General features: G+C 44.4%; 1 protein-coding gene across 1 annotated transcript in view; it reads right to left on the reverse strand.

The window, feature by feature from the left end:
- Positions 1-13794, reverse strand: part of RGS3 (regulator of G protein signaling 3) — a 688935-nt gene that overhangs the window by 611412 nt on the left and 63729 nt on the right. The window contains exons 5-6 of the mRNA XM_086921262.1: positions 11280-11348; positions 7114-7174 (exon numbers count right to left, since the gene is read on the reverse strand). Coding sequence (XP_086777388.1) covers positions 7114-7174; positions 11280-11348 — 130 coding nt within the window. The remainder of the gene's footprint in view (positions 1-7113; positions 7175-11279; positions 11349-13794) is intronic.

Consider the following 13794-nt stretch of genomic DNA (forward strand, 5'->3'; position numbering starts at 1 on the left):
AAAACCCAGGCCTCCCCTCTTGCCTTTGAAGAGCGTAGTTTACGACGCCACCTCCTGGCCTAGCATTCCTATAGAACAGATCACTGCCCTCCCAGCAGCCTGGCTAATCCACTTAACTCTGACCAATCAGGGCAGACCACTGAAAGGCTGAATTTGGACTTACAAACAAGAAAGTCTCATAACTTATTGTATGTACACTTTAGGAGAAATTCAACAATATAATATTGTTGGATTTAATACGACCATTCTGGGAAGTCTTTGAATGGTCCGGCTAGTCCTCTCCTATCAATATTTATTAATCAATCACTTACTACCATGTTAACCTATGGGCCATGGGGTTTGCAGTGGGGAAAATGACTTGCACCACTTTTGTAGCACTAGGGCTTATAAATCCATATTTTATAAGTATTTCCCTAATTTCTACCGGACCCCCACCCCCTGTGCAACTAGGGGAGACTTTAGGGGTTCTGAATCTGCAGAAATATTGCAGATCACCCTTACCCAATTCTTCTAGCATCAAAGTCGAATTTGAGCACCTCTTTAAGACAATGTGGGGAGTGAAATGTAAAATTTCACTTTACCCAGGCTTCTAAAAACTCATTTTATAAGGGCACTCCTTATAGATAACTGACCCCCACCCCTGGGATACCTAGGGGTGACCCTGGGGGTCCCTAATATGCAAAAACATGGTAGGTTTAACAATTTTAAGGGCCCCCACCCCCAAAGTCTAGTTTGGGCACAATGTAAGGTTTAAAAAACTGTCCTGGCCACCAGTGAGGCTTTTAAACTGACCTCCGGCTTCAGCACTGCACACATGCTGGTGCAGAGAATCTGCTGGCTTCTAAACTGCCATGCCCCAGTATACTAGAGACTTCTAGGGAGTTTCAATCCCCTGCCCTATTACATACTAGGGGCTTAGGTGGTAGGTCATGCCAACTACAGGGGTACCCCACCATACTAAAGTGTACCCTAGTGTAGGTTGGGTGCCTTAACTGTGTTCTAATGTGTTCCTTTTGGCTTGGCACTGGCCCTGGTTAAACAGAGCCCAGGGTCAGTCGGAGTCAGTTACCACCAGTTCCAGTCAGCAAAAAGTTGGGGGGTGCCCAGGGCACAGGATGACTTTGCAACAGTATTTTAATCCATTTGAGAAAGAATGGCGGCATGCCCATTCTTAGCAGCACTGTAAACATATATCTCCATTGCAAGGAGTCAAAGGCCTTAGCTGCAACCAGCAGTACTGCCACAGCCTGAAAATCTGGCTCCAGGTAATGAAGGCCAGCAAGTTATGCGCCATAGATCTCTTGGGCACAAACCCCGACTGGTCTGGGAGAATTTGTTAAGGCACTAGCGGTTGCAGCCTATTTGCAATTATTTTCTCTAACATTTTTGCATCTATAAGAATCAGGGATAACGGTCTGTAAGACTCACATTCATTCGCTTCTTTTTCGGGTTTGAGCAGTGGGACAATAAGTGCGTCTTTTAGTGTGGGAGGTAATATTCCTTTTTTATACGCCTACGCATATACGTCTAATAATCTAGGTGCTAGCTCCTCTATGTATGCCTTATAAAAATCACTTGGGAGCCCGTCAAGGCCAGCTGATTTACACTTGGGGAGGGACATATAGCTGCCTTTACGTCCTCTATGTCAAAGGGCTGCATTAGATATTCTCTATGGCCATCTGAGAGCCACACTAATGCAATATCATCTAAATATGAGCAGATTTCGGCTTCGGGCATTAGTGGCCTATCCCCATAGAGTTCCAAGTAGAAATCCCGCAGGATCCCACTAATCTCGGACATAGAATGACGCACAACATCATCCCTATCTAACAATTCAGTAATGTTTTCCTGACCCTAAGGAAGTGTTATTCTCTGTGCTAGAGAGCGACTGGGCCTCCCTCCCTCGCTAAAATATCCCGCTTTGCACTGCCTAGATCTATGAGTCAATTCCTAATCTACTGTTTGGTTGTGCTCAGTCACAAGGTCTCGGATGTTGGCTAGTATTTCAGGGGCGGGGTGTCTATCATATTTGCGCTCCAAAGCGGTTATCTGTGCTGCCATCTTATTTATTCTGCACCTAAGGTCTTTCAATACACCCGCTTGTGCACGTATGTACTCCCCACGGATCGTCACTTTAAAGGCCTCGCAAAGTGTCCCCGCACTTTCTACTGTTCTCTCATTCCCTACAAAATAATTTCTGATCGCATTTCCAATTGTACCCTTGAACACAGGGTCTACCAAGGAGGACGGCTGTAATCGAGGACTTGGAATTTAACGTTTACCTTGGACTCTGCGACCGCTCCCAGGACCTTCCCCCTACACCAGGACCTCAAGCATTTCACATCGAGCAGCCAGGAGCTTGAGGAATTGCTCCCTCAATGCTTCGGATCCATGGCACGGCAGTCGGAACTGGCCTTTGGGTCATGGTCTTGTTCAAGGTACCAAAGGCAAACAAGGTGCGGTTCCGTCTCCAACATCGGTCGGCGTCAGGCGCCATAGGGCTTGAAGCCGGTCTCCTTAGTTGACATTTCTGCCACACCAGGAGGCAAGACCTCAAAAAAGACTTTGACAAAACATCCAAAAAAGATCAGTGAAAAAGTGACTAAGTGGTAGCTCTTCTCGGATCTGCACTGACTGGTGCAAAACGAAAGGAACTGACCTCAGCGCGCCTGGGTGACACTTATATAGGCACTGCAAGCATTATTTCCGGCACGGACGTCGTCAACATTGCCATGCAGAGTTGAACAAAAAAATCTCTGAATACAGTTTGGCACCTGGGGATAATTCTAAGGCAAGGAAACTCTGGCTAGAAGTCTATCAAATAGACTTACAGGTGACTGGTTCTTGCAGCAAATGCGGTTTGGTACAGCAGAGACATTCTATATGAAGGTGCTTGTACATGCACTAATTTGAATCACATGTAGCCTGTGCTTTGCAGATATAGCAAGCAGGAAAGCTTGACACAGGGCACGCCAAAGGTATTACCCAAAGCTAAGTCCCCAGAGGGCATTTCTATAGCATATCTGCTGTGCCAATCGGAAAGTTTCTCAACATCAACTTTTTTTGGTCTAGAGAGAGCAAACTTCTCACTAGTCCATTTCTGGCTGTGACAAATAAATATATATGAATACAATGCAACCCACCCAACAACACTTTTCAGAACAGTGTGTGAAGATTGGTCTCTCTAGTCCATATCAAGTGCTTCCTCCACATAATGGAATAATCTGCCTGATGGGAGAAACATATCTCATCCTACTTAAGGCAGAGTAGCACGTAGGTCACCAAATCAGCCTCTTTATAACTATTGATGCTGACTTTTCACCCTCTGGTCCACAATGACTGCCTGCTGTCGACAGGATAGGAAAAGGTGCCAGTCAACCAGGGGTTGGGTCTGTCCTTCTTGACTGTGCACAAGCCACTGTTCATAATAAAAATGAGGATTTCCTTTTTGAAACGCATCTTGTCAAATATGTGTGTTCTGCTTCTTGTGCTGACTGAGCAGCCTTTTTAGAACTCTCCTACTAAACAGCTGTTGAGAGACGTACTGTACACTTACAAGCTGACTTGGAGCCCTTCCATTGCTTACCTTTGGTTGGTTTCAATTGTTGCTCATTTGCTTGCTTCTTATTAGTTACCTTTTGTGGGCTTTACTTCCCCTTCATGCATTTGTCCTTCCCCTGGACCATGGATACATTACTAGTGTCATTGCACTGCTCTCTTTTCAGGTGCTACTTTCTTCAATTTTGTTTAAGCCCTCTACAAAAGTGCATGTGTTTTCCAGCTCTCTCCCTCTTATACTTACTCACTCTGCTGCACTCATGCTGCTCTTTCTACATTTGTATGCTTCTCTATGCCGGTGTGATGTGCTCAATCTCGTGAATACCTCTCTCACACGTTGTTTACACTTTTGTGCTCGTCCCACCAGCTGCACATTTGACCTCCTGTCCATTTGCTTTCCCGGTCCACATTTCTCTCTCCATTTGCTTGCGTCCCTGTGTTGCTTCCCCCCACACGCCCTTCATGATTCCATGACCCCCCTCTCAAATTGTCTCTTTCACCCGCATTGCTTCTCCCACCAGATTACTTTACTTTATTAACTTTTTGATTACTGATCCAACTCTGATCCGAGAAACACATTTTTTAAGCATTCTGGTCATTTTGCAGGCTTCTGACTTTTTTCTCTTTTTTAGCCACGCTGCACAAAATTGGGGATACTGTACAGCATGGCTAAAACCATAGTAACAGTAGTAGGTACCAATGGCTTGACCTATTGGCTTTGCCAAAGCCAGTTTCTCGTAATCAGTCTCTACAAAAGGACAAACAAATTGTCTGTCCTGGCGCAGTAGCACATATGCTGTTCTGGTCCCCTCCCTTTCTTCACTAAAGGGGAATGTACGCCACAACAACCATTAACCCCTTAAGTGCTGCGAACGTTCAACGGGCGTCGCATGCACTACCTCGGTAGTGCTGTGCACGTCCGCTGAACGTCGCGGCCCTGCTCGCTGAATAGAACGTTCCGCACTGGGGCGGAACATTCGGTGCAGGGGAGGGGTTAAAATGGAAGAAAAAAATCCACAAATTGAGAAGTTAGTTTACCTTTTCTACTGAAATTTTGAACTTCCTTACCCATAAGCAAAGAAAGGGACGGACTGACCTAAAGAAACACGTAGAGCCAGCAGCTTATGATGACAGAGCCGTAGCTGGTCAGTTCAGACTGGAGAAACAAGCAGAAAAGCTGACAAAACAAGCACTGGCAAAGCAAATAGGTTTCGCCATTGGGAGACCCATTGGTTTTGTCATGGGGTGGGGGTAGCTAAAGGGAGTAGTGAAGAAAACAAAACTGAGGTGGGTGGGAGAGAGAAAACGTCACATAGTTGAAAAACAGGGATAGAGTGAGGATAAATAAAGCACCACATTATGCCTTACTGCTGTGTTTTTAAGCAGAATAAACAGATGTATGTGCAGCTCCTCTGCTTTATAAGTACTTGTAGCTAAGGCAGCCTTAAAGTGTCAAGCATTATGCTGTCCATTCCAAGAACTGGCTGCTGCAGTGGTGCCTGCTGAAGTAACGAGCCACGCACAGAGAGCATGCGCATGCGTTGTGTGCTGGTTGTTAGCCCGCCCGCCTAATAAACGATCCTCTTAGGTGCTCTGGTTCTGCTAATGGATTGTACATTATGAGAATCAAAATGAGCAAAGGATTTTTGCATCACATGCCAACATTTTAAAAATAAAACCCTTTGCTTATAAGAAAGTAAAAAACACAATGTAAAAAAAATGGGCAAATGTTACGATAAACAGGAACGGAGCTCGGAGCGACATCTGTCCCAGCAAATGGTTTGATAAACAGGAATATAGCTACTTAAAATACGCGTGCTTGTGTTACGGGCAGAAACCAACAAAAAAAACAGTGCGCCGGAACAAACCGGAATGGACGAAAGTGAAAACCTACTAGTAATAGGGCTGTGTTCCGTGGTAGGGAGCAAGATACCAAAAGGGCAAACAACACATATTAACCAGATAGAAGCAAGCCTTTTAGAAGGGCATGCGAAGTAACAAATAGAAAGCGATGGGCAGGCTGTTAGCCCAGAGAGTAGATATAGCATGTCTCAAAGATACAGCGTGTCTCAAATAGGCAGCGCATGCACGGCCTAGGCGAGACGTAAAAATGCCGTCACATCAATGTAACATTAGTTCAGCAGTATAAGATCCAGGCAATAACTATTAGTGAAGAGGTTTTCAAATCCCTATTAACACACTGGTTAATACCTAAATAAATATAATTACTGATCAAACGAATTGCTACATTTCTATACAAAAACTCTGAACTGCAATCCCAGGAAGGATGGAGGAGCAACTAAGTACCGTTAAGCAGCTTAGGGTTACATTTCTCAATACCAAAACAGCAGACCACAGGAACAAATGCGGTTAGTATCCTTTGGTACTCAACGTTGACTAATTATTCACCAACTGGAGTTCATTGCAGACAAAAGGTAGGAATTTCCCAAGTAGCAATAATATTGATTCTTTAGCAACATGGGATGGGTAGCAAGCTTACATCGACACCACAGAAGATATACAGAAACAAAACATTTATCAGAATCCCTCTGTACTTAATGGAAACAACTCACCACATGTACTTTGGGAACATGTTTTGGTAGAAAAAAACTCAGCCTTACTCTATGTGTGGTAATTCGATATGATGTAAACTGCTTGAATTTCAAGGCAACTTTTCCTATGTAATATTCTAAGAAGACACCCGTTTTTACAATTGAAACAAGTGCTAGGTTTTGCATCTAATTCCACCATATATGGTGACTCAAGTTGTCTAACTTTTTACTCCATTCCTCTAAAGGACTGTTCAAGTACAAAGTAATTTGAAAGAATAATTACGTTTTTCCATTACTAGCATGTACGGCAACAAAGTCTACCCGTGCCAGTCATATACCTGCTCCATATGCGAGGGAAGCTAAATGATTTACTAATACACAACATAAGAGGGTTTAAAAGTAATTTTCTGTTCTGTCACATAGTTACCCCTGGAATTGGCATGGTCACACTCGATAACACTAATGACACTTTGTATGATCTACACAGGGCAAATCCTTTCAGTCTAGCCTAGAGCCAGCCGCCCTATTTCTGCTTCGTTTGTGCTGGGCCAAAAAAGCTAGAGATTAGGGTATCAAAAAGAGGGAGCTTTTAATACATTTTCTGTGGTATTACACCAATTTTTCCCCAATTTCCATGCATCAAGTTATCACTTGCCAATATGTATGCACTACCAGTTCATTCCTTAATTTCTTGATCTTCTAACAGAAAAGCTGTTCTCATTCATGCACAGTAACATAGCACTAGCAACATTAAAATATTAATGTATGTTTAACATGTTTAACTGGTCATGTACTTCAGAAGGCCCATCTGGTATCCATGTAAGTATCTGTTGCGTCAAGAGACAATTAGATACAGGAATGAAACAAATACATGAACAAAATACATTATTTCCGGAAACCCTTTAGCGACAAAAACGTGAGTACATTATTGCCATAGTCAGCACTGAGTTACAAAACGAGATGAGAATACGGAATATTTCAACAGTAGTTTTGTTTTCCATACCTTATCGGGCGCTAGCAGGGATGCGACACCAAAACTCATGCAGCCAATAAGTTCACTGTGTCTATAAAAGCAATGTGGAGAAGGTTTAGTTTTACTATAGAACATGTGACAAGCGTTTACAACACAAAGCAATGAGAACCTTTCTTAGCAAGTAAAAGTGTCTATTACATCTCATGGTCATAGCACAGAGGGCAACGGGTTGAATGCGTTAAACGATATTGCTCCTACAAATGAAAGCTCTGAATGTTCTGGCTGGTGCAAGAGTACTTCAGAGTTCAGACATTAGCTTGAACGAACATTATTGATCATGATCAATAAGCATTGAAGGGACTCTAGTACGGATAGAGCGCTGACTGCCAATGATCCAAATTTCAATGTTCTGCTCATGAACTGTCCTGAAATCACGTGATTCTTATTTTACGTTGGAGCAGTCTGAGACTGTGGCTGCCTATGACGAGGAGATCTGCATTCTACCAGGTATGGTAACTGCGCGCCCGGCTGGCATTACCATGCAGGATCTAAATGTGAGGGCAAACTGCGAAACCTCCATGCTTGCCCACCTTGGAATAGCCGTGGAAAGTGGTGCCCTGTCAGCTCATTATCAAGCAATCCAAGGTCCGAAGCTCTAAAAGGTGAGATAATTCTGCACATGGGGAATTCTAAATCCTGCGGTGTCAGTATTATACCAATGTAGGGGAGAGGATGTAGCCTTACGGCTAGAGTGGTCGACCTCGAAGCTGGGGAACCGGGTTTGTGTCTCGGCAATGACGCTCAACATCCTGTGATTCTGGGCAAATCACTTAATCTCCCCTTGCCTAACAAAAATTAACTTGTCCTTGTGTAACGAAACTGGTGCTATGTAAAGCGCTCTGGTACCAAATATCTTCGGGTCTAGTTCCCGCTATATAAAACAAAACAAAAATTGGCAATGGGATGTGTTACAATAAACCACACTAGTATCATTCACTGTGTCACCTTCCACCTAGTGCAGCTAGTTAAGGAAATGACCGATGCACTGTTTGTTTCATGTGGCCTGCAAAAGCCTGAATAAGAGCACCAAATATTCGATAAATCTAAATAAAGGAGCACATCCCTGCTGCCCCCAGTATAAGAAAGTCAGAAGCTATTGTCTCAAACACCATCACAAAATTCCAGATAAAGTGATCAGAAAAATTGGAAAGCAAAAACCAAGAATTGCAGCGTTTGACTGTAGATGGTTATTGATAGAGTTCCAATGTGTTTTCGGCCTTAGACATTTGACTTTTAGGTTCACCTGCTCAGCAGAATTTCGAAAACGGCACATCACAAAAAAATACACCCTGTGTGTGAGCTGGCAGGATACATGAGAAATCGAGAGCACCATGCTCTGCCGTCGCTAGCACGGTACAAGGGAAAGGACAGCAGATCTTGACCCCGTTTCAATCTCTAAAACCACCTTGCCTATGTGGAAACGGCTATTAGTATGTGCTCGATGCCCAACAGCGCATTAGAGCTCCCAGATACCTGGTAGGCACCGATGAATCTTCCTTTCAACAAGTCCGGCATCTATTAGTATGTGTATGATGCCCAACAGCGCATGCAAGTTCCCAGATGCCTGGTAAACACCTATGAAGCTTCCTTTCAACCAGTCCGGCATCTATTAGTATGTGTTCGATGCCTAACCGCGCATGAGAGCTGTCTAATGCTGGGTCATTTTCATCACATATCCAAGACGGCCATGTTAGAACATCTGAAGGGAGGCGGCATGGAGTCGAAATCTTGGGATGCAGACAGTGATGGCCCAAACAGGAGTGCGAGGTAGGACATTAGGGCACTGTGGTAAACTAAATGCAGAAAAACTAAGTGGAGTGAGTCTCGAAGGCAGTGAGTGGGACATCACTAATGGTACTGATATTAATAGATGCGAAGGACAGACTGGTAGAAAGGAAGCTTCAAGTGCCTACCAGTGATTACTTTGCATCCAGTGAGTGCTCATCCAAGTGTCTATGACATTTTCACAATGGACACTCGGATAAACAGATAGCTTACATCAGGGGTCTGCAACCTTTTCTGCTACAAGAGTTACTTATGTTCAATGAAAATCACCCCGAGCTACAGTGTTATTCGTTTTGGGATAGTGATGACATCAGTGCAAGAATATATTTGTGCCTACTATATACGAGATCAGGTTGCCAGCAATAATATTTAGAAAGTTTTTTTTTTTTATGTGGAATGCCCCTACATGGTAATGCATAACCACCACAGCTGCAGTGCCCTTGGGACCAAGGTAAAAATGTAGCACTAAGTCCCCCCAGTGCTGAATGACTAAGATGGCAAATTTCATCTTTCACTATATTTTGGAAATTCAACAATTTTTTCTCTAAATATTAGCCTTTTCATCTCAGATACATGTTTTTCATTTTTTGTATGCATAATTTAATAAAACCAAGCAAAGCTTATGAGTTAATTCGCTGGGCTGTATACATATAAGTAGCTGGAGAGCTACTATTAGCTCACAAGCTACTCGCTGGAGAAGCCTGCCTTACATACAGACCGTGGCGAGCTGCTGCGAGCTCTAAGTGGTGACAAAGAACTTTGCTCATACTCCAGCCAAAACAGGTGGTTTACTGGTAGCACTCTCTCCTCAGAACAATAAATCTGAGGGGCTTCCATGTACAGCTAAAAAAACACCGTCAATGAGGCATCATAAAACGGACCAAAAGAGAAGTGGAAATCGACTATAATGGTAACAGTCAAGAACAGGAATCGACTAGAGTGGTAAAGAGCTAGCACAGACTCTACACCATCTGTCCAAGTTTCAAGCTGTAGACCACCTTCTCCAATCGGAGGACACCAAAGCCAATCATCGGGAACCTTACATTAATTCTCGTGGAAACTAGCAATCAGGGGAATCAAGCAGGGTTCGAGTTTACAGTTCACACATGCTGAGTAGTATCCTACTTGTGTCGTGGCACATGGGATGGTGTCTGTGTGTAGAATGCTCCCCTTCCATTTTTTCACCAGTGTCTTCTGGGAGCGTCAGAGAAGCACCTAAGACTGGGCTGAAAACACCAATAACTCCTGGTGGGTTTAGAGTTACTAAAGCACTTGACCTCTGACTATATGAACAAGCTTTCCAAAATGAATTGACTGTGGAGACTGGACTCCTATATGAACACATTTTCCAAAGTTAATTCTCAACAGAAAGGTCATTTAGACTATAGAGCTTCCAGCACAGTATTCACAAATGGCACAGTATGTCTCGCTCAGGCTGACAGCCTGATAATGAAGTTCTAGCATGAAAGGATATTCCCCTAACAATTTAAATGCAGCAATCTTAATGTCCTTGGTGGTGGTATAATAACATTTAGGCTGCATGCTGTGTGCTCTGCATTTCGTCTCGTGCTGTTTGCTAGCGCACAAATGACGTGTAACACAGCGCTAGGTGGCCCACTAAGGCATGCTGGATGAAATGCTACCACTGTTGTCAGCTGTCACTCTGCCAGTAATGCAACTGGTCCCAAAATCAGCCATCATCTTTGATACAAAGTCTTGTATGTAGATGGCGCTTGAGTGAGTGACAATGCATAAAGCTGCAGCCCACATGGACACAAGAGCCCTTGGGCAGGGACAGCAGGAACTAAAACAGCACTCATGCCTCTGATGGGCCCCTACTCTTCACCCAATCCAAGTCCCCACATCCTACATTCATTGTCTGAGGATACCGTTTGTCCCAACTCATCCTTGGATAGCACGTTTTCCTGCAGCTTATGCCATATTCTAGCACCAACCCTGGCATACAAACTAGAGCTGCAGACAGCACTTGTAGGCCCACAAGGAGGAAAGCAGCACACTTCCTCCAGGTTTACTTCTCCAAGGCCCAGCATGGACCTTGGGTGGCTGCTCTCTGTGACCACACTCCACTTGACCACCACTTTGCACCCAAGCAGGGCCAGGTCTAGGTGGTAAGTGCATGCACGCGCAAGCTTAGGGGAGGGGTGTAATGGCAAGTTACAGCCAGCACAGCATTTCCATCGCACCTGCTCCAAAGATCACAAGTTGACGCTGCTCTTCAATTCCATCAAGTTCAAGAAAACTATCTCACCAAATACCCAATAAACCGTTCACATTCAGAAACATGTTCAATAAAAGAGGAAACAAGAACCTTTAACGGGAGTGGACATTACCTTGTGTTCCGCTCTCGGTTCCAGACTGTAATCAGAAGTCGTTTTTGTTCATCTCCATCTTCATAAGGGCTGCAGAACGAACAAAAAGTCGCATTTGAACCCAGCTCACACGCTAAAAAACGCTGAAACAGGTTTCCAGTTAATTAAGATAATCTCGGAACACAACCTTTGAATAAAGGACTTAAAAAAAAAAAATCAAAGTCATAGTCACCTGGTAGGGTGAAGTTTTATAAGGCAACCGATTATCTAAAACGGACCCTGTCCCTGCTGCAAAGAGGAAATCCCACAGAGTGAGAAGAAATTGCACAGAGTAACTGCATGCCTACATTTTGTCTCCATTCTAATAGGGCGGTAAAGATTATCCACAAGCATTGGTGGATGCGTAGAACATGCAACCTTTCACTGGACAAACCCAGCTCTGGTTTCAGCATGTTAGCAACCTAAGGGACCACTTATTTCGCGCCAGTAAGATCAACAATCATGATCCTTTTTACCACAAGTGGAGTGGTCTACGCCTCTGCAGTCTGTGCCACTCCAGTTTATGCTGCTCCACTCTATGCCACTAAGCTCTATGCTACTGCGCCCTACCCTGCCCACTCCACTTCATTCTACTCTGAAACAATCTACTCTACCACGCTCCACACCACACTGCTCCACTGCCCTCTAGAGTACAGTGGCGCAGAATAAACTGCTGCACCCTACGCTAACTACTCTACACCACTGCACTCTACCATCCTACACTAAGCCAATGCACTCTGGCCCACTGCACTCTGCGCCCACTCTACTCTGCGCCCACTCTACTCTGCCATGTCACTACACTCTATTCCACTCTACACCATTGCACTCTGTCCCTCCGCTTTACGTCCTCTTTTCTAGTCTGCACCACTGTACTCTATGTCACTGCTCTTTGCACCACTCTATCCTACACCATTCTACTTCCCCCCACTCTATTCAATGCCACTGTAATCTACTCTGCATCACTCAACTCTATGCCACTCCATGCCCCTCTGATCTATTCTGCACCACTGCACTCCACACCACTGTACTCTACCCCGCACCACTCCATTCTACTCTGAAACACCCCATGTCACTCTGCTCTGAAACAATCTACTCTATGCTACTACACTGCGCCACACTACTCCCTCTATGCCACTGCACTCTATGCTGCACCACTCTACTGTAAACCATTGCACTCTATACCAAAGGTCTTCAATCTGTGCCGCGCGACCCCCAGGGGGGTCATGGAGTCCTGGAAAGGGGGTCGCAGATTATTTCAGAGCGTGTAGTTCCTTGAAACGCGTGGTTTGCCTTAACCCTAAGCGCCATGCCTGCATCTTTTAAAGGTTGCTGTGCTCATTGTACACACATAAAAGGGCCAGTCAGAGCAGGTGGCGTCGGACTAGTTTGAGAGTGCTCATGTCACACCGAGGGGTGAAAAACATCAAAGCCTGGATGTATCGATGATAAAAGGTTGCATGGACGAATGATGGATGGATGTGTGAAAAGGTGGGTGGATGAATGAAGGGTGGATGTATGGATGAAAGGGTGGGTGGGTGTATGTATGTATGGATACATGGTTGCATGGATGGATGAATGAATGATGGATGTGTAAAAAGGTGGGTGAATGAATGATGGGTGGATGGATGAAAAGGTGGATGGATGGAATGAATGGAAGGATGAAATGGTGGATGGATGAAGGATGGATGTATGGATGTATGGATGAAAGGATGGATGGATGAAGGATGAAAGGGTAGATGGATGGATGAAAGGGTGGATGGATGAAAGGGTGGATGGATGGATGGATGGATGAAAGGGTAGATGGATGGATGGAAGGGTAGATGTATGGATAAAGGATGAAAGGGTAGATGGATGGATGGATGAAGGATGAAAGGGTGGATGGATGGATGGCTGTATGGATGGATAAAATGTTGCATGGATGAAGGGTGGATGGATGATGTGTTAAATGGTGGGTGGATGAATGGTGGGTGGATGGATGGAAGGGTGGATGGGTGAAAGATGGATGTATGGATGGATAAAAGGTTGCATGGATGAATAATGGATGGATGTGTGAAAAGGTGGGTGGATGAAGGATGGGGTGGATAGATGGAAGGGTGGATGAGTGAAGGATGGATGTAAGGATGGAAGGATGTATGGATGGAAGAATGAGAGGGTGGATGGATGGAAGCGGTATTGGCTATCTTAATACCTGGCACCCTCAGTGCACTTTACTAGGGACTTACTAGTAGTCAAACATGCCAATCATGGAAACACCATTCCATAATACAATTTACAATAGGAGCACTTGCACTTTAACACTGAATAGCAGTGAGAAAGTGCGCAGAGACACTAAACCAGAAAAAAAAAATCAAAACTAGGATGTCAGAAAGGAAAAAAAATAGGGGAAACATGCCAAAGGATGCCAGGTCTAACAGGCGCATTTATGGTTGTCGATAGTTGATGATGAGGAGTACCAGTTTCTAGACTTTTGTCAGAAGGGGGTCCTTAGGCCTAAAAA

The sequence above is a fragment of the Lissotriton vulgaris genome, chromosome 5 (assembly GCF_964263255.1).
Source record: "Lissotriton vulgaris chromosome 5, aLisVul1.2, whole genome shotgun sequence".
Taxonomy (NCBI): domain Eukaryota; kingdom Metazoa; phylum Chordata; class Amphibia; order Caudata; family Salamandridae; genus Lissotriton; species Lissotriton vulgaris.